The sequence below is a fragment of the Nicotiana tabacum genome, chromosome 13 (assembly GCF_000715075.1).
Source record: "Nicotiana tabacum cultivar K326 chromosome 13, ASM71507v2, whole genome shotgun sequence".
Classification (NCBI taxonomy): Eukaryota; Viridiplantae; Streptophyta; class Magnoliopsida; order Solanales; family Solanaceae; genus Nicotiana; species Nicotiana tabacum.
This window is the reverse complement of record NC_134092.1, coordinates 110679284-110704688: the sequence shown is the minus strand read 5'-3', so window position 1 is coordinate 110704688 and position 25405 is coordinate 110679284. Positions and strand designations below refer to the sequence as shown.

Genomic DNA, 25405 nt, shown 5'->3' with positions numbered 1-25405 from the left:
GCATCTTAAACCTCTTCGAAATTAACTCTGGTGCTGCATTCGGCTTAAACGGCAACTGGGTGTATTTCTTTGAATCTGGGCCCTTCAAAACTGATGGTGCGCCCGGAATCTGATCCATTTGGGTGTGAAATTCCTTCGCGCTTTGATCCATACATTTATTTGTTTCCCTCATAAACCTCATGAGCTTGACTTTGAAGAGATCATTACCGTTATCGTTACCATATCCACTACTGGCTCCCCCTGCACTATCGAAACCGACCTCATCCCCCTTCCATTTGCGTTGTTGGTAGCGCCTGATAATGCTTGCTTCAACTCTGTCATCACCTGATCCTGCCTTGAGAGATGGTCCATGATGGCTTTCTGTTGCTCTATTAAGATTCTTACTGTTTCTGCCACGTGTTTCTCTTCCGTGTCATCGGAGTTGGCTCATGTACATGCCGGGGGTACTGCCTTTCACGAATCGGGGTTGCCTCGCCCCTTCGTTTCGGGTGTCACTGATTGAATCCTTATGTTGAGGCAGATTTTTGTGTCCCTCAACGTTGTGAGCGATGTTGACATCATTAGCTGTCATCTTCGATTTCTTGCTAAGGAAAAAATCAAACAAGTTAGTAATAAACGCAATGATCAACTCAATCACGCAACTGTCTAAGCCCCACAGTGGGCGCCAAACTATTTACATGTAAAACAGTATAGTTGAATTTTGTTACGTATTTTTATAAACAAGCGAAGCTGATTTGATCCAAAAATGGTAAATAAACAAGATTATAAATAAGACTTAGCGATTAAAATTGAAGAGAATGACAAGCCTGGCTCCGAAAATAGCGTCTACGATGACAGAAATAAGAACAATATAAAAGAGCAAATAAAGTTATTTAATTGAGAATTAAAGTGGAATACGACATAAGTTTTGCCAGGAATTTCTTGTCTTACAATGGCTACTAAGCCTGCTATTTATAGCTATACCTAGGGAAACAAGATCCTAGGATCAAGCCCTCTTTAATGATAATAAATGGGCCATTGATGAATATGTAATGGTAGGCCATGAATGCAAATATCCTCTGCAACGGCTGTCCATTTAATGTTAGATAGTATTCTTCATTGAATGTTATCCGATGGCAAACATCCGAACTGCTCTCGTTGACCAGGCTTTTTTTAGGGTTTATCCGATACCAACTGCACCTGTTGTTCCCAGTGCTGGTTGTCACGTGATTCGCCTTTTACCTGTCTTCGATTCCACGTAGCATGTTATCATTTGATCATTTATTACAAACTAATTTTACCCTATATAGGAGAGTCAAACACCTTCAAAATTTATTGATTGACAATTTCAATTAGAACACCAATTGTGCAACATGAAAGAAAATCGCTAAGTTAAAACTCTATAGTAAAACAATTGAAATCCATTGATGAATTTCATTAAAAATATATACAACATGAAAGGATAAAAAACAGAGAACATCAAAGGAAGAAAAATTGGGGAAAGAAGAGAGAAAGAGAGAGAGAGACAGAGAGAGAGACAGAGAGAGAGAGAGAGACAGAGAGAGAGACGGAGAGAGAGAGAGCATATAAAAGGGATGGTGAATTATTCCTTATTCAATTTCTAATATAAAGGGAAAATATTTTAAACTAATTTGTATATAATTGATAAATTGTATATGATCATGCCCATAAAGGTTCCGATTCGAGCGAGAGCCCAAACGGGTGAGGCGAGAGTAATTAAGTTAAAACTTGACGAGGGAGGGTAAATAAATTTCCTATGTAGTATAGATAAGTTAAAATCCCATTAAAATGATACCAAGTAGTGACTTTTAGGGCTGCTAATTGGGATATAACCAGTGTTTGCAAACAAACACAGAAAAAGTGAAGAAAAAGAATAAGAGGGTGTATGGCGCTTCATTAAGCTATAATTAGTTTGTAAACACTGGTATAATCTTGATTAGCAGCACTGAAAGTGGACATTTGTCAAAATCATCCAAAATAACACGCACGTTTGAGCTGTTTCCTTGTACGGTTTGGGCCTATACTTGGTTCGACTCGGAAAAGGCCATTTGTGCAAATTGGGTGGATCCAATTGGGCCACAACTTCTTTGCACTAGTCCAGTTTCCTTTTAATTAATTTATTATTATTATTATTATTATTATTATTTCTCTAACATTTAAATTTTAAAAATAGTGATTATAAACTATTGCATAAAAGAAGTATCTTGGTCAATTTATTTACTCTTAAAATTGAGCGAATATACTTGAGCAATTCACCATTTATCAAGAGTTGCAATTGTTCCGTTTTTTTTTTTTTTTCTAACACTTCCATTATGGAATTTATTTAAGAAAAATATCCAAATAAAAAGGACAAGAACACAAAAACCAAAATCATAAGAATCTTGTGAAGGAAGATAGAGTTTGAAATTCAAAATTTTGAAATTAGCATAAATAAATGCAGATGGTCCAAACTCTAAAAGCTTGTAATGAAAGCCATTGTTCATAAAATTTAACCGGTCTTAACTCATACCTACCAACACCAAAACCCCTTTTACATTGGTTGCAACACTAGAAATTAAGTAAAAAAAAACTAGCGGTGCTAAATAAAATTTACATGAGCATCAGATCTGCCTAAATTTTGTTTGGTTTCTATTAAGAGAAAATTTTATTTAAGAGAAAATCTTAATAGTTACATCTAATAAAAAAATACATTAAAGTTGTCCCTTCTTTTATGGAGATTTACCCTTGTTTAGTAATAAAATAATTTTCCATTTGAAAATGTAATTTTTAAAAATGTTAATTATATATTTCTGATTATAAGTCATAGTTTGGCGGCAAACGTTATAAAAATTCTGTTGCCAAAAACATAAAATTAGAAAAATAATTATTACACAAAGTACTAATTATTAGAGGAAGAATATTTACATCCCATAGCATGGCCGTCAAATTCAAATTGGTAATTTCAAAAGCGTAGCAAGGTGGGTCCCGCGTACAGCTTCTCCTACACTCTTGGGGTTCCTCCCTCCATATTATATCATGACCCGCTCTTCCCAATTGGCGGGAGTTTTTCAAAAATCCCCAAAAATCAAAAACCCTAATTCGCGCAAAAGTTATTCAAATCCCTAATTATCCTATATATACAACAGAGTCACTCAGTCAATCACATCTCACTAACATCAAGGGCCACACCATATTCCTCTCCTCTAGGTGTTCGACGAAATTCCTCAAAGAGAGTTAAAAATGTACGTGGTAAAGAGAGACGGTCGACAAGAAGCTGTTCATTTTGATAAGATCACTGCTAGGCTTAAGAAGTTGAGTTATGGGCTCAGTCCTGATCATTGTGATCCAGTGCTCGTTGCTCAGAAGGTTTGTGCTGGTGTTTATAAGGGTGTTACCACTAGTCAGCTTGATGAATTGGCCGCTGAAACTGCTGCTGCTATGACGGCTAACCACCCTGACTACGCCTGCGTGAGTCCCTCGATATGATCTGTGCTTCTGATATTTTTATATGTGTGTTTATTGTTTTTGTGTTTTGTAATTGCTTCTGTGTTTGTTTTGATTATGTTGATCTATAGAAATGCTGTTGAATTTTAAGCATTTGTTCAAATTTGGACTCATTATGCCTCTTGATTTGTTTATTTTATGTGTGTGTTTACTTTCTTTTAATTGCTTTGGGGTTTAGTTCCAAATGTATGTTTCCTCAAATATCTGATAAGTTTAAACAACGTAGGGACTCTACTGATTTATTGGTTATGTATATATTTGGAAATGATAGGTTGGTTTGGAATATTGAAATATGGGATTAGTGTTCGTTTGTGATTTGCCGAAGTTGAACATTTTATTGACAGCTCTTTGTAATTTTGTTGTTCGTAAATTGGTATTTTTCAAATTCAGATACTGGTTTTCATTTTCAGTCATGATTTGCTGGATTTGAACAGCTTTATATTAATCCTTTCCTGACATAATTGGAAGTTCCTTTAATAAATTGATAGCTTTTGGAAAAGGAAGTCTGTTCCCCTAGTTTTATATTGCTCAACCCTGCTTCTTCCTGCTTCTGTATGCATAAAACAGTAATGGTCTTGGAGTAGATAATGTTTGATCATTTGAGCTAGACTGAATTTTTGAGTTATGAAAATGAAGCAATAGAAAAACAGTAATGTACTCTTTGCTTGCTTTTATGTTCATTAAAATAATTTCAAAGGAGAAATTTCTCAAAAAAGGAAACTAAGAATACAAGATGTTGGGCTTCAAATGAGGGAGTGGGGAGAGCAAAGGAGTTTCTACAACTCCTTTCCTGTTGTAGGATAGATAGGTTGAAGCTTATATAATGCAGACAGGACAAAGTACTTTTTCTTTGATAAATATATTAATAAATCTCTAATTTGTTCAAAACTCTTGAAATTGCAGCTGGCTGCAAGGATTGCTGTGTCCAATCTGCACAAGAACACCAAAAAATCATTTTCTGAGACGTAAGTGATTTGAATCAATGTTTGTCATCGGCCTTCCATTTTCTTTTATTATTCATATAAAAGAAATATTGGTGAAGTATTTAACAATAACAAAGTGCTGGTTGTAATATTGGAATATCACAGGATTAAGGACATGTACTACCATGTCAGTGAGAGATCTGGATTGAAGGCACCACTGGTTTCTGATGAAGTGTATGAGATAATCATGAAGGTATCACCGCCATTTGAAAATTTCCTTGTATGTTTAGCTAATGAATTGCAGATAAGGCTTTTAGGTGGATCAAGAGCTTGTTTATAATTGCCTTCAGAGACTGCCCATTAACAACTTGCCTTTTTCTCTCAGAATGCTGCTCGTCTGGACAGTGAGATCATATATGACAGAGACTTTGATTATGATTACTTTGGTTTCAAAACCCTTGAGAGGTCTTACCTCTTAAAGATTCAGGGTAAAGTTGTAGAAAGGCCACAACACATGCTGATGAGAGTATCTGTTGGGATCCACAAGGATGATATTGAATCTGTCATCAAGACATATCATTTGATGTCTCAACGATGGTTCACTCATGCATCTCCAACATTATTTAATGCTGGAACTCCAAGACCTCAAGTACGTCACCTTTGTTTTTTGAAACCTGTGTTTTCTTTTCTTGATTTGATGATTAACCAAGTCATCATGAATTTGTTCCACTATGTTGTAAAAAGAATCCAGCATTGCCCTTTTCTGTTTAGTGACATCCTTAGTAAAAAGTTCCCTCATTGTTTTACATTGTATTCTTTTGTGATTTGCAGTTAAGTAGCTGCTTCCTGATATGCATGAAAGAGGACAGTATTGAGGGTATATATGATACTCTTAAGGAGTGTGCTGTTATTAGCAAATCAGCTGGGGGAATTGGAGTTTCTGTGCACAACATACGTGCTACTGGGAGTTACATTCGTGGAACAAATGGGACATCAAATGGAATTGTTCCTATGCTGCGTGTATTCAATGACACTGCTAGATATGTTGACCAAGGAGGTGGCAAAAGAAAGGGTATGGCCTCATTCCTGTGCTTGATTTAGAATCCTAAAAGTGTAAGATGTTGGGACTACTTTCACTTTTTCTCACTGTGTTATGCTGCATATAGGTGCTTTTGCTGTCTACCTTGAGCCTTGGCATGCTGATATATTTGAATTTCTGGATTTAAGGAAGAACCATGGGAAGGTATAGTTAGTACTTGTCATGTTATCAATTGTTTAAATATATCTGTCTTGTGGGCCTGCACATGTTCTCTGCTACTGCATAGAATATTCATTTACCCCTTTCATACAACAAAGCTTGTCTATACACAGCAATTTGACAAGACATGGGTGATGTTTCCATTTCTGCAGGAAGAACATCGGGCACGAGATCTTTTCTATGCTCTTTGGGTGCCAGATCTTTTTATGCAAAGAGTCCAAAGCAATGGGCAATGGTCTTTGTTTTGTCCAAATGAGGCTCCTGGACTGGCAGATTGCTGGGGTGAAGATTTTGAGAAGCTGTACATAAATTATGAAAAAGAGGTAAACCAAGTCTTCCACAGAGGTTAATTGCATACCATTTATAGGGTGGATTAAATGATCCTTTGAGCATTGATCTTAAACAATGTCCTTTTGTCAATTCAGGGTAAGGCAAAGAAGGTGGTTCAGGCACAAAATCTCTGGTTTGAGATCTTAAAGTCCCAGATAGAAACTGGGACCCCTTACATGTTGTACAAGGTGGCTTTCATGTGGTTCTGTTCTTAATCTCATTGTTTTCTGGATGCACTTAAAATTTTACTGAACCACTATTCTGTTTGTTATTGTAGGATACGTGCAATAGAAAAAGTAACCAGCAGAATCTTGGCACTATCAAGTCGTCTAACTTGTGTACTGAGATTATTGAATACACAAGTCCAGCTGAAACTGCTGTATGCAATCTTGCCTCAATTGCTCTGCCAAGATATGTTAGAGAAAAGGTAGTTAAAATTTATATATATGCTTTACAACATTACTTGTCCTACTTTCACCTTGCCTCTTAGAGTTGCATTGCCTCTATATATTTCAGGGAGTGCCAAGTGAATCACAACCATCTAAGCTTGTTGGGAGCAGGGGTTCTAAAAATCGATACTTCGATTTTGACAAATTGGCAGAGGTTTGATTTATTCTGACTACCAACTCTTCTGACATGTTTTTCTTGGAGATTGTTCTTGATTTTGTTCTGTTTGCCATGTGGGACAGGTTACTGCATTAGTCACTACAAACCTGAACAAAATTATTGATGTCAATTACTACCCTGTTGAAACTGCAAAAAGATCCAACTTACGACATAGGCCTATTGGAATTGGAGTTCAGGGTCTTGCAGACACATTCATGTTGCTTGGCATGGCATTTGATTCTCGGGAGGTAAGTGCTGTCGATCATCTTTCCAAGTTGTACATTTGTTCCGATGGTTCTGATCTTATACTTTGCCTATGTATAGGCTCAGCAGCTAAACAAGGACATATTTGAGACAATATACTACCATGCATTAAAAGCTTCTTCTGAATTAGCTGCCAAAGAAGGCCCATATGAGACATATGCAGGAAGTCCTGTAAGCAAGGTATATATCCTTCTGCTCCCAGATTTAACTGATGGGTACTGTGCGGATGACTTGCTTGGTCTTCCAGTGTGTGTAGATGGTCATCCAGAGTTAGTCAAAATATTTGCTGGACTATTAAGTGTCCTAACCAAAAAATGGCATCTCCTTACTAGTTCAACTTTGAATATGTCATACAAGTTTAAGTATTGTAGAACACAAAATGACCGCCAGGTTTTATTTTGATTCAGTATTATCAATTCACATTGTATTTCCACTTAAGACAATATTATGTTGTTCAGGGTATTATCCAGCCAGACATGTGGGGAGTAACACCATCAGATAAATGGGATTGGGTTGCTCTTCGTGAAATGATCACAAAGAATGGTGTAAGAAATTCACTTCTTGTGGCTCCAATGCCAACTGCTTCAACCAGCCAAATTCTTGGAAACAACGAATGCTTTGAGCCATATACATCCAATATATACAGTCGAAGAGTTCTGAGGTAACACTGCTGCCGGATCCTTCTATTCCTGGTGATTTTTAATGTTGTTGCTTGTGATTTACACATGGTTGTTTTTCTTCTCCAGTGGTGAATTTGTCGTGGTGAACAAACACCTGCTGTATGACTTAACTGAGATGGGACTCTGGTCTCCTGCTCTTAAAAATCGGATAATATATGAGGATGGTTCTGTGCAGAAAATCCCTGAAATTCCGGATGAGCTTAAAGAAATTTATAAGTATGAAGTTGCACTAATTTAATTGCTTTTTCTATTATTATGTTCATTTTATTTCCACTTGCATTCTTATACTGTTTATTGACCTCAGGAATGTTTGGGAGATCAAGCAACGGACCTTGGTTGATATGGCTGTAGACCGTGGATGCTACATAGATCAGAGTCAAAGCCTCAACATCCATATGGACCAACCAAATTTTGGAAAACTTACTTCCCTGCATTTTCATACTTGGTCCAGGGTATGCTTCAAATTTACATTAGTGTATTGTTCTTCTGAAATGCAGTGCATAAGAACTTAGAAATTGTGTGCGATGGAATTTGCTCTATAGTTTAGTAGCTTTTGTTTCAAAATATACGGTTAAGAGATTTAATAATTAAAGAACCTAGTTGTCAGCCTAAAGGAGCACACAGTGACCTTTTCTGGTTATGCTTTCACAGAGATTCTGACCTTTCATCTTGTTACTGTAGGGATTGAAAACTGGAATGTACTATCTGCGATCCCGTGCTGCAGCTGATGCTATCAAGTTCACAGTCGACACTGCTATGCTGAAGGTAGTAACCATCAAAATTTTGTGTACCCGTTATCATATTATTATGTTTATTCATTCTTACAAACTGTACCATGGGGATTTCAATTTGCAGGAAAAACCAAAAACTGCAGTTGATGATGACACTAAAATGGCCCAGATGGTATGCTCTTTGACAAACCGTGAGGACTGTTTATCGTGCGGAAGTTAGTGCTAAGTTGGATATCATTACATTTTAAGCTATTGGCTTTTGAAGTGGGTTTCTTCTCTGCCTGCTGGGAAAACTCTAAATGGATAAGCTAAACAGGCCTTGGCTTTGTGGAAGTGGCATGTGCTGATGTTCATTTGATAAAAACCAACGCTGTATATAGTAATATTAATATATAGTATCTAATTCTAGTATAAATTAGACAAGGAAACGTGTAATTCTCTTGTATTGGTAAATGGTGTATCAGCAATGAATTTGCATTTGTTTATTCACCAAATAACATAGACCGCTATTTATTTCGTTAAATTACTAAACAATATCATCGCTGAAACTCTCTGAATAATCAATGGCATATGCTTTTACTACTCGTCAAACTCAAAATACAACCCTATAGGGTAACGAATTGCTCAACGAAACCCCCCACCAGATAAACAATATATCTAGTATTATCTACACCGTGGGGTTTGGAGAGGTTAGTTTGTACGCAGACATTACCTCTAATTTGTGAAATACGGATGTAATAATAATTTGGATCTTAATGTAATTGTCATGACCCAAAAATTCACCTGTCGTGGTGTCTATCTCAATACTAGGCAAGCCGACAATCTCAATAAACCACCATATCTTTTAAGTTTGAAAACATAATATTTAAATTCAGCGGAAGAAATCTCACAAATACATATATAAACACTCCCAAAACTCGGTGTCATTGAGTACATGAGCATCTAAATGAATACAAGGTCTGACTGATAAAATCACTGTACGAAAATATAGAACAGTACAATAACTAAAAAGGAAGGGAGTCAAAGTCTGCGGACACCAAGCAGCTACCTTGATAATCTCCACAGAATAAACTCCGAAATCTAGCAACCGCCGTATCCGGGAGCACTTGAATCTGCACACGAGGTGCAGATTGTAGTATGAGTACAACCAACTCAATAAGTAATAAGACTAACCTTTGAGCTGAAAGTAGTGACGAGCTCAGCAGGTACAGTCCAATATAGAAATAACAATACAGAAATGTAGGCATGCTTTCAAGTTCAACAGTTACTCTCAGTACAAATAAAATAGATCAATTCTGAACAATGAGAGGAATATGACATATCTGTATCTACATGCCAATGTACATATTGTATGTGATACACCTTAGTGAAAACTCCGTGTACTCACGATTTGAAATACTCAATCATTCAGTACTGTATATGGCCAATCCAGCCCAGGGAAGATCCATCCCAAATATATATGTATATCTATCAACTGACAGTCAGTCACTCAGTACTGTATAAGGCCAATTCAGTCCAGGGGAAGATCCATCCCCGAATATCAATGATTCAACCAAGATTTATGTCCGGGGAAAATCGATCCCTCAATATAAATGTTTCGGGTAAGATCCATGCCCAGGGAAGATCCATCCCTCAATATAAATACTTCGGGCAAGATCCATGCCCAGGGAAGATCAATCCCTCAATATAAATGCTCCGCGCAAGATCCATGGCCAGGGAAAGTCCATCCCGAATTTATATAATCATCTACGCTCACTGTGGGTGTGTACAAACTCCGGAGGAGCTCCTTCAGCCCAAGCATGATATAAAGCCGATATAGCCTACTGCAGGCGGGCAGTCCCGATCCGTATAATAAATAAGCCTATAAGGCCTGCTGCAGGCGAGCAACCCCGATCCATATAATAATAAAGCCAATAAGGCCTGGTGCGGCGTGCAGCCCCAATCCAGAACAATAAAGCCTATAAGGCCTGCTGCGGCGTGTAACCCGATCCCATAATAATAAAGCCTATAAGGCCTGCTGCGGCGTGCAACCCGATCTCATAATAATAATATATATAAAGTCGATATGGCCTGCTGCAGGCGGGCAGCCCCGATCCCATAAATATCCTCACAATGGATGAACATGACTGAGTATGAAATATCCTCACAATGGATGAACATGACTAAGTATAAAATATCCATTTTAAAACAATTAAATTCAACAACAACACGACCCTGTGGGCCTCAAAATATCGACACGTAGCCTAATCATGATCTTTGATAAGAGTCTCAGCTCAATTTCCTAACACGTGGAGAACATTTGGATAATAACATGATTCTTTAATTTTTACAACTTCACAGAATTTATTCAAATCACAATTTTTATGGTGCACGTCCACACGCTTGTCAACTATCGTGTGCGTCACCTCCAAACAATTTATATAACACCAATTCGGGGATTCATTCCCTCAGAACCAAATTTAGAAGTGTTACTTACTTCAAACCGTATAATTTCTTACTCCGCTATGCCCTTGCCTCGCGGATTGGTCTCTGAAAGCCTCAAATCTAGTCATAAATAATTCGATTCAGTCAATACAATTTATTAAAATTTATTCTATATGAAAATATAAATTTTCTAACAAAAATCTGAAATTTAGCTCAAAAATGCCCGTGGGGACCATGTCTCAGAATCTGACGAAACTCGCAAAATCCCACAACACATTCAATTACGAATCCAACCATACTAGTTTCACTCAAATCCGACTTCGAATCGACATTCAAATCCCCAAAAATCATTTGATGAAATTTCTACAATTTTCCTCAAATTTCCATCTCAAAATACTAATTGAATGATGAAAACAATTATATATTCATGTATATTAACCAAATCTGAGTTAGAACCACTTACCCCGATAAATTTCTTGAAAAACCCACGAAAAATAGTCACAAACCGAGCTCCCAACATCCAAATGTTAAATAATACCCTAACCCTCGGTTATATAGTACCACGTCTGATCTCGCAATGTGCGGTCCGCACATTTTCAAGTGTTGTCCGCACATTTTCAAGTTTTGCGGCCGCAATCCAAATTGTGCGGCCGCACTTCTTAGTGACTGCACTACCAGGTTTCAATAAAATGACCATAACGTTCTATACAAATATTCAAATGATTAATGCTCTACCTTTCTGGAAACTAGATTCAAAGGACTACAACTTTTGTTTTTGAATCATCTCCAAATTTCTTGTATATTAAAATATATAAGCTTCCGAAGTCGTACCAGCGAACCTGCAAAATTACCTTTCTGCGGCCGCGAGAAGAATTCTACGGACCGCACAATTTCAACTACGGTCCACACATCTTCAAGTATGGTCCGCACAATTCCTACTGCCCCAGCACTTTAGGAGTTTGCGGCCGCACTTCTGCACTCTAAAATGTGCCCTCCGCACTTCAACTGTTCCATAATATTGTCAGAGTGCCGAAATGTCCAGACTCGCTCAAAACTCACCCGGAACTCATTTGAGCCACTCGGGATCCCGTTCGAATGTACCAACAAGTCCTATAATACGATACGAACTTAGGCGAGCCCTCAAATCACATTAAACAACATAAAAAACATAAATCACACTCCAATTCAAGCTTAATGAAAACTAACAATTTTCAACTTCCATATTCAATGCCGAAACCTATCAAATCAAGTCCGATTGACCTCAAATTTTGCACACAAGTCATAAATGACATAACAGAGATATTTCAATTTGCAGAATCGGATTCCGATCCCGATATAAAAAATTCAACTCCTTGGTCAAATTTTCAAACTTAAATTTCTATTTTAGCCACTTCAAGCCTAATTTAACTACTGACTTTCAAATAATTTTTCGGACACGCTTCCAAGTCCAAAATCACCATATAGTGCTATTGGAATCATCAAAACTCCATTCCGGGGTCATTTTCACATAAGTCAACATACAATCAACCTTTTCAACTTAAGGTTTAAACCTTGAATTTCATTCTTACAAACTAACTCCGAAATATCTGAAAACCAAAACCGACAATTCACACGAGTCATAATATATCGTATGAAGCTATTCAAGAGTTCAAATAGTTGAAAGGAGCATAAATGCCCAAAACGACTTCGTTACATTCTCCCCCACTTAAACATACGTTCGTCCTCGAACGTGCCAAGAGTTGTTTCTAAGCCAACAAATCACTGTGCCACCTTACCATGCACATACCTAGGTGATCCCACGTCCCCCTATTTTATATAGGCCTGACAACACAACATAACTGAAAATCATTAATTTAACCTTAACCCAAAAATCTTGGAATTCAATTTCCAACATTCAGAATTTCTTTTCAAGACCCGAATCTCACATCTACACATTGTACTAGTCTGAACAAAATGTATCAAGCCATAATCATAACCCCAGATATAATCACATAACATACTACACAACTCGCATGCTCGCAACACCATTTCCGATCACAGTAACTACTCCAAACTAACCCGATAATAGTATTAAACCCCATATCAAGCCAAAACTCGTTCCAAAACCTTCGTACATTGCTGATATTTAAAGAAACAAGCGGAATCTCATAACCAATTATTAGATCAAAAAGTCATGGAGCTCTCTCGCCCCAACCCGAACCATAATCACTTTCTAAGTCGACTTTCGATGTCATTCTTCCAAATATACCGTAATCAAATCCGATAACAGACATTCTAGGCCCAATGACTTTATACTTTTAAACACAACTATCCCACAGACATGCCATACCAGTATAACTCAAGCTAAAACTGCATAACCCGTGTACCCAAAAATGGGAAATGTCTCAAAGAAGAGAACCTTATTGCAAGTTCAATAAGCACCACCACAACCGCAATGCCACGAGCTCATTATATATAGTAAAATCAAGACACACGAATCTAATAACAGTAACCAGCTCCCCTAGAGCTCACATTAACATCAACTGCACTGACAACTCACATGCTATAGTATCAATACATGGACCCGCACGGACAACTCACGTGCTAATAACATAATCCGCCTAGCATGGTCACAGGCCTCCGGTCCGAGCATACCATACAAGAGCAATCAAATAAGTACACATGTATATGATAAATAAAATAAGACTATTATGCTCCTGTACTGGTATAAATAACACGCTACAGAGTAGGCATGTGAAAAGTGTGCTATCACAACTCAATTCGGCAAGTTAATGTAGAAATAGCAATTACCAAGTTTATTAAGGGAATTAGACTATCTGAAACCTCAAGTATACCCCAGGTAGTTCTCAACAAGGTACGGATATGAGAAACGCTATGACTTTACGCTTAACAATCAACTCTAGGCATATCATATCCTAAAAATTCTTCTAAGTATGAATACTTGCTCCGACCCCCGCACATGGGTTCAAACGATACATATATGCACACTCATAGCGCGTAGCTATCATAAATAATTAATGCAACTAGTGCCTCCATTGAGTTTAAATAAAACACTCACCTCAAATAGGCCGCAACCCTATAATAATATGCTTCTGAGAACTCCCAGTCTCCAAATTCATAGAATATATGAGCCACCGTAACTGATCACTACTCCAGCACTGGAATGACTAACACTATCTTTCATGCACGATCATCCCACGAAGAATACTTTCATAATTCTTTCGTGTCACATATCAATAGTTTGAATATCAGTAGTCTATCAACCAAGTGAGTATTGTAATACCAATGAACATCCGTAAGTCAAAACATAATGCACCTTTTGAAATGCGCACCCTTCTCAAAGATTACCGAACAGTTATAACATTCGTCTAAACATTTGAAATTGACCATCATGTCCATAATTCGTGATCTTCCTTTTAAGATTGAACTGCCACCTTGTACATGCAAATCTAAATCCTGCACACTACACCACATCTATCATGCCATCATGTGACAAGCGCGATAATCTCATTATCAACTTTGAGTCACCAACAATTTACATACCCGGTTAATTAAAAACCTTCCCCTTGCTTTCATATAGGAGAAAATCACAATACACAATATGTTCCTCACGCAGGTAGGACATATCCGGCTCAAACCATGGTAGAAACCACCAAGGACACTTTGAAATCTATTTGCACACAACCAAGATATCAGACTGAATTCCTCGAACTCGACCAAGCCATGCAGGTCACCAAATCCAGTAATATTGCCACCAAAACGTCTGTAAAGCCTCACCACATCATAGGTGCCCAAAGATCTGATCATGCCATTACCAAACTGGTCCAGCCTACTACCAAGTTGTCCTTTTTTTTCTCCGAGTTTCTTCTAAATTACCCTCAAGTTGACACTTCTCCTTGTCAGAACACTACAATCCTTACCCAAAGCTCACTACAAAACATCCTAACATAAAATCACACCGTCCTAAGGCCCATAAGCCATTGTATTCTTCTTAAGCACATCCATAAATACCACAACCGTAACACTCACTCTGAAAATACCTTATGTGAATTTAAAATTGTTACTCTTTCCTTTATTATACTGAAATGTAGAATCCATAGTCAAACAGAATTACCGCACGTCCCGATACCATCCAATGTAAGTAACCGATTCTAGTAATATACAAATTTAAAATTTTTTCAATTGCCACATATATATTTTGAATCCATTAGACCCCTCTCGAGAGTCATCTACTCTGCTCAAATCTAATTTGCTCCGCCCCAAACAGGCCGAAAGACATGTGCTCATTTAGTACAATCAACACTCAAAGAAGTAACCCTGCCTTAATACGACCAATCAAGTTCATACTTCGTGCGCACTACGTTCAACAATAACAACTCGATCATCCCATGATTTTCATATACTTATAAAGTGCAATATAACTTGTAGATTTGATTTTTAAAGGCTAAATACATAGACAACCCATTGAACTTGGCTCCATTTTTTTATTTTGGCACTTTATCTCAACCTTGTTCCATTTTGGCCCTCCAACTCTATTTCTTATGTTTCATTTTAACACAAAAAAATTTATCCGACGTAAAAATAAAATATAAGAAATAGAGTTGGAGGGCCAAAATGGAACAAGGTTGAGATAGAGTGCCAAAATAAAAAAATAGAGCCAAGTTCAATGGGCTGTATATGTATTTGGCCTTTATGTTATTACCGTTGAAGAAGGAAATTTGCCCAAAAAAATCTCCCTCACGCGCCTACAGGGTGAGGCAATTCACACTCTGAATCTAGTCAGCTTTTGTGTTAAAGTAAAACATAAAAAATGGGGTTGGAGGGCCAAATTGGAACAAGATTGAGTTAGAGTGCCAAAAAAAAAATTGGGCCAAGTTTAATGGGCCGTCTATGTATTTGGCCATTTTTAAATTTAATTGTAATCTTTAAATTTTTAGAGCAGTTTGGGCACATAGATTTTGCTTGCAGATTTTGTTATTCACCTTTTGAGAATTCTTATCAATTGTTCAATATATTTTACTTGCATGTGGTTGCAGGCAGGAAGTGATTTCTAATATATAAGTTTTCAAGTTCGATTCTCAACTTTATATGGATGATTGATGCAGTTAATAGTTTATTTGGTAACATTCTTCAAAGTTGGTTCTTAGTTACGAGAAAATATAGACGAGAAAGCAAAGTTAAAAGTGGAGTAGGATGCTAAAAAATAGCATTAGAGGTGAGGCCAGTCACCAACATATTAATAAAGGCTGAGAAGGTTTTGGTGATGTAAATTCGTACTAAATTCTTGATAAGAATTTTCTTTTAGTCGTCTACGTGACTTTGGACTTTCAAGTAAATGGTCCGCTGCCTCTAGCTCTGTTGATACCGCCATAAAGGCCATAATTAGTTGGGGTTGAATTGTTTGGATTTTCTGCTTCCCCTTTTAATTATTAATTTATTTTTTGCCACCTGAATCTAATGCTAATTTTAATTTTTTGATTATTGTTCAGGCTTACTGTGACAAGAATCAACTTCAAATTTGAACTCCAATGTTTTTGCCATCTTTCCGTTTCTTCTTTAATTTGCTTATGAGAATATTTAGTCAACCAATTAAAGATGGACGATCTCAATTCTCAGATGTGTATATCTTGTATCAATGGATTGGAATTGATGGTGTTAGGATAATACTTGTATTTGTTCAGTGTACAGTAAGAGTCTTAATATTGATTGCATTAGCAGTCTTAAAAATTAAATGTGTAATAGGTAGATTAAAGATATGAGGAATGAAGAATGTGAAAATTTTGTCTCCACTATTATTTTATACATAAACAGACATTTGTAGTATTTTGAAGAAATTAAAAGAATCGTTGATAATAGTATAAATCATATAAGGTAGCTAGCCAAAGCAGAACATAGCTTACGAGTTACACCACCTTAGTGATACAAAATATACATAAGAAAATTAATAAATATTCTAAGAATGATACGGTCAAATAACATGTTTTTGTACCTTATAAATAATGGCAATGCAATTACAAATATGTAAATTATTTTAATTGTGATCCTTTGGAGGGACAAGCAATGTCCAATTACATTTTGAATTTCAAATATTAGTTTAGTAACAATGGTAATTTATTATATACATGAATTAGTTCTATTTTATTGCTCTAACAAATGTTACTATTAGAACACCTATGCAATTAAAATATTACTACTATCTTTTGTACGAATTATGTGATATTTGACATGAAATATTCGTGCAACGCACGAGTATATATTAAAAGTACGAATGCCCTTAGCGAAATGTCGTTTGCCTTTTTTGCCCTTTAAAAATAGATTTAACATTAAATAAAATTATAATTTAATTATTTTTTTAATATTTAGGATTTTAATTTAAAACCAACTAAAATATTATTTATTAAATCTTTTCTTATTTTAATTATATAAAAAATCTCAATATTTAAGACTTTAAAACCATATAGAATCTTTTCCTTCCTTTTTAGGTAAAATAAATCTCTTCCTTCCTAGACTTTGTTTTTGAAGCTTTCTTTAACGAGATAGAAGTGACAGGATGCTAGACTATTGCAACATGATTGAATTATGAAGATTTGTTTTTTAAGATGATAAGATTTTTAATTATGAAGTTTGCCTTACTAGAATTATTATAAATGACTAAAAGGTATATGCTTTTGAATTCTATTTTTCCACGCGTACTGTTTATTTTCTTTTACGGATAGTATTTTTTATTAATGTTTGCACAAGAAACAAGTTCAAGTAAATATAGCTAAATAAATTATAATTCAACCATTGAATTCGTACATAAACATATGCCAACTTGATATGATTACCGGAATTAATTTCTTTTTTAAACAAAAAACAAAACTTATAGGAATGCCTACAAAAGGACACATAGCAATTTCATGCCAAGTTCAAAATATAATTTTAGCGACGATGAATAAATTATTATAATAATTTTATCATTAATTTTTTTATATCAAGTATATTCTGCTAATTGATCCCACATAAAAGAAGAGAATTGAATAGCTTTAGTAATTGGAGGCAAGGCATGAAATCATAATAAGACATCTGATATTTGTGTTATTAAGCTAGCTAAATTAGATTAACATTCCTAATTTTTATGAATTTATATTTTTTAAATTATTTATAACTCAAATATATAATTTAATAATATTTACATAATTTTTAAAGTTGTGTAAATATGAGATACACATGCTATTACCCCTTTTAATTAGAGTTCACATTGAATAAAATAGTTATTTTATTATGAACCCTTAAAATTGAAGTACTACTACTATTTCTTCTTCTTTTTTATTTTTGGATCCAATACTATTGATTATTCTAAATGTGAAGCTAGACGAGGAATAAGAGTTATAGTAAGCCAATATAGGATAAATATAAGAGAATTAATTTTTATTTATTAATAATCAAGAGCCTTCTAATTGGTAGAAAGACTGAATTCATTAGTGATATGAAATATTTATTTTAACAACAAAAATTCCAAGCAAACAAATTGCTCAATATTAGAAATTACATCATTGGTAAATAATGATGGACGACTACAACTACAAATTTATTAGAATTAAAATTGCACTAATCAACAAATTCACAAAGTTTACTTACAAAATAATCTGGTTTCAACTGTCTAAATTTGGTTGGTGAAATTTTATTTTTTAATATTTGAAGGCACTAAATTTTATTTGACATAAAAGAGAAAAGCAAAAAAAAGAATTAGCTCTTTTTTTACTTCATGATTTAGACCATTAAGCATGTCATTATTATAAAGGATAATTGCCTAACTCACAAAGTTAAAACCCTAAATCAAAATTATTCAAAGTTCAAGTCGAAAAGTAAATTGGTATGGATAAGATAATATTTATATAATTTTTTAAGATTTATTAATTTTAATAGAATGATATAAATCTTTGTAGACATCCAATATGAATCCTAAATGTAACGACCCGACCGGTCTTTTTGAGCCTTAGTGCGTCGTTCAACGGTTTGAGGCCCTGAGCAGCTTCACTTCAGGTATTATGACTTGTACGCGTGGTCGAAATTTAATTTCGGGAAGTACAGAGTTGATTTGCAGCAGATTATGAAAAGGGTTTGGGGTGTTCTATGTTATCTTCGGTCTGCGGTGTAGCATTAGAAGAATGGGAGAAAATGACTTCGGATTCATAAAGGAAATATCAGAATGAGCGTATCAGTTGAAGATGCGAATGTGCGCACAAGGAGGGTATGAGATGGTTTGTGGGTTTTAAGACAATGTGGTCTCGTGAAATGGGGTCACTAAGGACAAGTGCAGATTTGGTTCGTTACGTTGGAATGGAGCTATTGTTACTATTTCTAAGGCAAGTAGATAATAAATTGGAAGAAGCGGGGTCGGTTAGTAATGGTTGAAGCAGCATGGTTGTGGCAGTAATCAGTTTCTTTAGTGTGAAGTTATACATGTAGTTTATTGTTATACACTTGGGCTTTAGCGCCACCACCACTTGGTTGATTTGGGAGGTATTTGATTCGAATGGCTTTATTGTGTAAATGGATCCCGGAAGAGTTATGGCGGCTTAGATCATGACTTGAGGTTTGTATTTTCTGCGGTTTGAGAATTCGGTTACGTGTTGCAATAGTTCTCCTGCAACGAGTAAAGTGAAAGGTTTCTATATGATGAAGTTGTGTATCCTATTAGTGGTTCAGGAGTTATGATGAAATTCTTGGGTTTTCACATATTGGTAAGGTGGGTGTGTTGAGCGGCACGAAATTTGAAAATTTAGGATCAAGGTTGCAGTTCAGTGTTGACAGGGATGTCACGAGCTCGGATGAGCAGGGAAGGATTCAAATGTTTAGAGTAAGATGGTATTATTTTTAGCGTCACCTGAGATCAGTGTCCTGTGTGAGAGGCTTTGTATATTGATTTGCGGATTTTTGATTTTGCTCTACAACATTTGTGTGGCCGGCGGTATGGATGTGCAGACTTGTTGCCTGGTACAGAAGGTCGTGGGAGCATATCCCACCGGAAGATTGTATAAGTGTGACATGTAGTCACCTGATTGCATAAAGATTTAAAACCAAGTATTGAGATTGTGGTACTATCGTTCATGTGAGAATTTATGCATGAAGGATGCTCGGTTCATTTGGTTGTGAGTTGTGGAAGTTTTTTCCAGATTCGATGGTTGTTCTTACGTGTCATGAAAAAAAGGTCATTGTGGATCTTTGAGAGATTATTTACCCAAGCATGGTATGATCAAAATCTGTTTGAGGTACGTTGATGGGTCCAAATATGGATGTGTACTCTATACCAGCCTGGGTGTGTTCATTCGGTATAGTATTCCTTATGGAAGAATATTCGGGCGTGGGATGTTAATTTCGTCGCCAGCTATTTCATGTGATACTTTATAGTGCCGTGTGGGTTGCGAGACAGCTTGATTATTTGTACAATGTGTTGAGGTCCTGCACAATGGTGGTGTTATGTGAGCAGGATGGATCTCGAGATGCAGATCATATATCGCACCTTAGTTGGGCTCGAGTTTTATAGCCATGACGCTACCCGTCTTCCCAGGATTTGCATTATGCACTTGGCGTGCTTATGGTTGATATTTAGACATTAGTGAGTATAAGAATTACGGTTCGATGTGTGTTTTCCTTAGATTATTAAGTGTGGATCGTGTTGCACGCCGCAACGGTATCATATGTGAATTGGGTTGCACGCCAAAGTAGCGTGATATTGAGCACGGTTCCCTATATCTATTGTTGTGTCTTTTGTCCGCATTTTCTGAGAAAGATTCATGACATCTTTTCAGTTGTTAAATTAGTTACGCGGGTTGAGTAGTTCTTTCGAGAGTTTATTTTTCCTTATGTATCACATTTGAGATTGTAGCATGTTGGCGCATTGTTGGCGTCATACGAGATCTTGGTCAGTGTTTGAGGTGGCTTATTGCCTGTGTAACTTATACTGGGTGAGAGGAGACTACTGGACCTGAAATAAGTGTAATCAAATTTATATAAGGTATATTAAAGAACAAATATCGCTATTCAGTTCAAAATGAGGTGATGGTCCTTGTCAGGAGGAGAGACTCCATGATTTGTTAATTCGGCAGTTGGTTATGAATTTCTACACATCTCTTCCGTCGTGGCAGCATTTCAAGAGTTAGAGCATGACTTATATGTGTCATGAGGTGTGTTGTGGGAATCTGATTTGTGAAATTTTGGCTATTGTTATAAGAGGATATTATTATGATTATGTGAATTATACGGTGCATGGTGTGGATTTAGCAAAGGAATACAACCATATATTGGTGCATCGTGTAGTGATTGATACGGTGTTCGGATGATGGAAACAGGCCTGGTGGAGAATTTCAGATGTTGGAATTGGGCTCTAAAGCTTATTTGACTAAAAAACAAAAAGGAGAATCTTCAGATTGGCTCAAGCTAGTGAGCTCAACTAAGTTATGGTGGCACGGGTAGGTGCACGATGTGTTAAACAATGATTTTAGACAAATCCAAAGCAGTTCTTAGCACGTTCGAGGATGAACGTATGTTTAAGTGGGAGAGAATGTAACGACCCGACCGTCGTTTTGAGACCTAGTGCATCGTTCGTCGGTTTGAGACTTGAGCAGCTTCACTTTAGGTATTATGACTTGTACGCGTGGTCGGAATTTAATTTCGGGAAGTACGGAGTTGATTTAGAAAGAAAATTCTCATTTCGAAAGCTTTAAGTTGGACGAATTGACTAAAGTTGAATTTTTGAGTAAACGACCTCGGAATCAGGATTTGAAGGTTCCAGCAGGTTCGTATGTTAATAAGTGTACGATTCATATTATAAGTGATGTGGGGTCTAAGGAGAGCCCTAAGTCTAAGTCAAGTTGGAAATTACATAATAGACTAAAGTTCCAAATGAGTACACATAAAACCTAACTTTGGACGAGCATGCCTATATATATATAAGGAGTTATATGGTAGACAATCTATTAAATGAAAGATTTTTGAGTCTAGTTTCTAACGTATTAAACCGTTCGTCATTTGAATATTTCTACAAGAAGTTATGGACGTTTTAGTAAAAGGTGTCTAGCAGGGAAAAACTTGTAATACGAGGTACAACCTGCACAGTGCAAGGTACAACTTGCTGAAGCACATGTGCCTATATAAGGCAGTCACAGGCAGCATCTATTTTTGGGGATTTTCTTGAGCTAGGGATTGGTTCTTTCATGATGAATTTGACCTTGGGGACTACTTAAGAATACAAGGTAAGTTTTTTTTTTTTGTATATTTTAAGTTAATAACATCCTATAGTATTAACTTCCTTCAATCTTTGAAATCCCTAGAAAACTTTCAAGTTGTTCAAGAACACCAAATTTTTTCAAATATTGGAATTTTAAGGAAAAGCTTCAAGAAGGTAATACTAATGCTTCAAGTTCATTTCTTATGAGTCGGTGAGAGTAATTCTAGTATTTATTTTAAGTTGTTATGGTTGGATAATTGACTTCATAAATCCTAGTTCATGGCATGAATAGTGTTCTTAAGAAAATGAGGGAAAGATAAATAGTGTTCTTAGAAATAAAATTAAAAGATGCAATGAACCTATGGAGTTATTTTCTATCTTAGTTGGAAGTGTTCAACTAAGTAATGACCAAATTGAATGTTGTAGAAATGTTGGTTAAGGAAGACGATGAATAGTAATTTGGCGGTGTTGGAGAATTAATGTAGTATCATTGATGACTTCAAATGGGTATGAAATGATAAGAGTTGAGTTGAATGTGCTAGTAAGTGAACCTATTAGACGATTTGACATGGAGGCTTGTAGCCAACTTGTGAGCCATAAATGGATATTGATAAATATTTTTGAGTCATATTTTGATTGTAATTGTAGATATCAATTTGTTGGTGGCGTATGAGCATTTTAATCAATGTTACGATGTCGGAGGAGGATTAAAAGCTTGTGAATGTTAATAAAGCGAAAGCGAGTTTTGGAGCGTTGGGCATCAGTCGAGTTATTTGAAAGGCTTGGGAGCCAGCGGAGACGGATGTAGCGTACTAGCTACGGGTTTAACTGAACCCATAACTTTTGACGCGGAGCAAAAATTTATATGTACAAATTCATTAAAATTGCAAAAATAGTATATATGAACCCATAAATTTAAAAATATAATAGGTTCAATGTTAAAAATCTTAAAATTGAACCCATAGGATTTAAATCCTGGATCCGCCTCTAGGAGCCGGCTATGGAACTTTGGAGCGAGGTAAGTCTCTTGTCTAACCTTGTAAGAGAGAATTTACCCCTAGATGATTTAAATTAATAATTGTTGCTAATTGTGGGGGCTAGGTATGCACGAGGTGACGAAAGTCTGTGCGTAGCTACTAATATTGCTCAGTCCGGGTAGTTTAGGACTTAAATCAAGTATTACTTGTGATAATTGCATCTTTTAGTTAATTGAAATATTGGAATTTTTGTCGTAAATTATTAAAGGAAATTATTAAAGGAAACAACAGAAGTCGAGTAGTTGCTTAAAGGAGAGGGTTTGACCAAAGTGGGAGAGTAGCAAGGTAGCATATGGGTTACGGGGTAGGATAACTACACGTCTTGAGGAAAGTTTGGATTGATTTGGGATTCATGGTGGACAGTGACTAGGTCTACAGACTTAATTTGGAATGTTGGCTGTTATGCTGGGGGAAGATTGGATGCGACAGAAATGAGTTTGCCTGATATGAAGTGGAATGCAACATGACTTCGGGTTGGGATGTATCGCCGCACCTGTAGTTGATGTCAACAAGGAGTGAACAGACTTGTATAACTGGTGAACAAGCATGAGCTCAGGATGGTTTATTGGTTTCGTGGTAATAGTACTCGGTGCAACATTGTTGGAGGATGTCGGCATAGAATTTCCACATGTGGGATATCTCCCATAAGCAGATTAGCGGTTTGTGGGGTGTTGATGGAGCTTCTACGAAGAATTTTACTGTCTATCCAGTAAGAGGTCAAGTATGTAAATGTGGCTAATGATTCATAATGTTTATGAAATGTTTAACATAAGGATTTCGAGGAATTTGGTGGGTCGATTATGTGAGATTGTGTCAATGGGGGATAAGGAGTCTTGGTGGGTTCCAGAGTTATGTAATTGTAGCTTCAAGCTAAGTGGGAGAGCCCCACTGTCTATAATTGTATTGCATGGTTGTCTATTTGTGAGGTTTCTGGTTATCGGTATATTGGTGGGTCATTACAACTAAGGAAAGAAAATATCAGTGGTAATTTGAGCAAAAGATTTGGGGAATGTGTGCCATATTTGGCCTTATCGATTCATGTTCAGGCTTTAGGAAGACTCAAAGTCTATGCTTCATGTTGATGTGATGTACAAGGAGGGTGATTCGGTCAGGTGCTTCTTTGAGATAGTGTTCAATTGCTAGTAGAGCCTTGGAGTTGATTATATTCGGGACCAGGTCGGAATGGGTGACTCTCAACAATGGTCCTAGTGGATTCAAAATGTTAAAGTGCGGTACCTAAGGATTTCGAGCCTGTAGTATGGTTAAGTATCGAGCTTTTGCAGTAGATTATGAAATGGGTTTGGGGTGTTCTATGTTATCTTCGGTGTGTGGTGTAGCATTGGAGGAATGGGAGAAAATGACTTCGGATTCATAAAGGAAATATCAGAATGAGCGTATCAGTTAAAGATGCGAATGTGCGCACAAGGAGGGTATGAGATTGTTTGTGGGTTTTAAGACAATGTGTTCTCGTGAAATGGGGTCACTTAGGACGAGTGCGGATTTGGTTCGTTACGTTGGAATGGAGCTATTGTTACTATTTCTAAGGCAAGTAGAGAATAAATTGGAAGAAGCGGGGTCGGTTAGTAATGGTTGAAGCATCATGGTTGTGGCAGTGATTAGTTTCTTTAGCATGAAGTTATACATGTAGTTTATTGTTATACACTTGGGTTTGAGCGCCACCACCACTTGGTTGATTTGGGAGGTGTTTGATTCGAATGGCTTTATTGTGTAAATGGATCCTTGAAGAGTTATGGCGGCTTAGATCATGACTTGAGGTTTGTATTTTCTGCGGTTTGAGAATCAGTTACGTGTTGCAATAGTTCTCCTGCAACGAGTAAAGTGAAAGGTTTCTATATGATGAAGTTGTGTATCCTATTAGTGGTTCGGGAGTTATGATGAAATTCTTGGGTTTTCGCGTGTTGGTAAGATGGGTGCGGTGAGCGGCACGAAATTTTGAAAGTTTAGGATCAAGGTTGCAGTTCGGTGTTGACAGGGATGTCACGAGCTCGGACGAGCAGGGAAGGATTCAAATGTTTAGAGTAAGCTGGTATTGTTTTTAGCGTCACCTGAGATCAGTGACCTGTGCGAGAGGCTTTGTGTATTGATTTGCGGATTTTCGATTTTGCTCTACAACATTTGTGTGGCTGGCGGTATGGATGTGCAGACTTGTTGCCTGGTACAGAAGGTCGTGGGAGCATATCCCACCAGAAGATTGTATAAGTGTGACATGTAGTCACCTGATTGAATAAAGATTTAAAACCAAGTATGGATATTGTGGTACTATTGTTCATGTGAGAATTTATGCCTGAAGGGAGCTCGGTTCATTTGGTTGTGAGTTGTGGAAGTTTTTTCCGGATTCTATGGTTGTTCTTACGTGTCATGGAAAAATGGTCATTGTGGATCCTTGAGAGATTATTTACCCAAGCATAGTATGATCAGAATCGGTTTGAGGTCCGT

At 36.6% G+C, this 25405-nt stretch overlaps 1 protein-coding gene across 1 annotated transcript; it reads left to right on the top strand.

Annotated features, from left to right (window-relative positions):
• Positions 1-3170: 3170 nt before the first annotated feature.
• LOC107829206 (ribonucleoside-diphosphate reductase large subunit) lies at positions 3171-8762 on the top strand (the record flags this gene model as incomplete). The annotated part of the gene is given in 19 exon segments (NM_001326218.1): positions 3171-3447; positions 4387-4423; positions 4425-4432; positions 4435-4448; positions 4572-4659; positions 4792-5055; positions 5238-5478; positions 5573-5649; positions 5817-5987; positions 6090-6182; positions 6272-6421; positions 6511-6597; positions 6684-6848; positions 6925-7044; positions 7323-7525; positions 7611-7760; positions 7849-7996; positions 8226-8309; positions 8400-8762. Coding segments are annotated over 19 exon segments (2424 nt in total). The 5' UTR covers positions 3171-3219.
• Positions 8763-25405: the final 16643 nt, after the last annotated feature.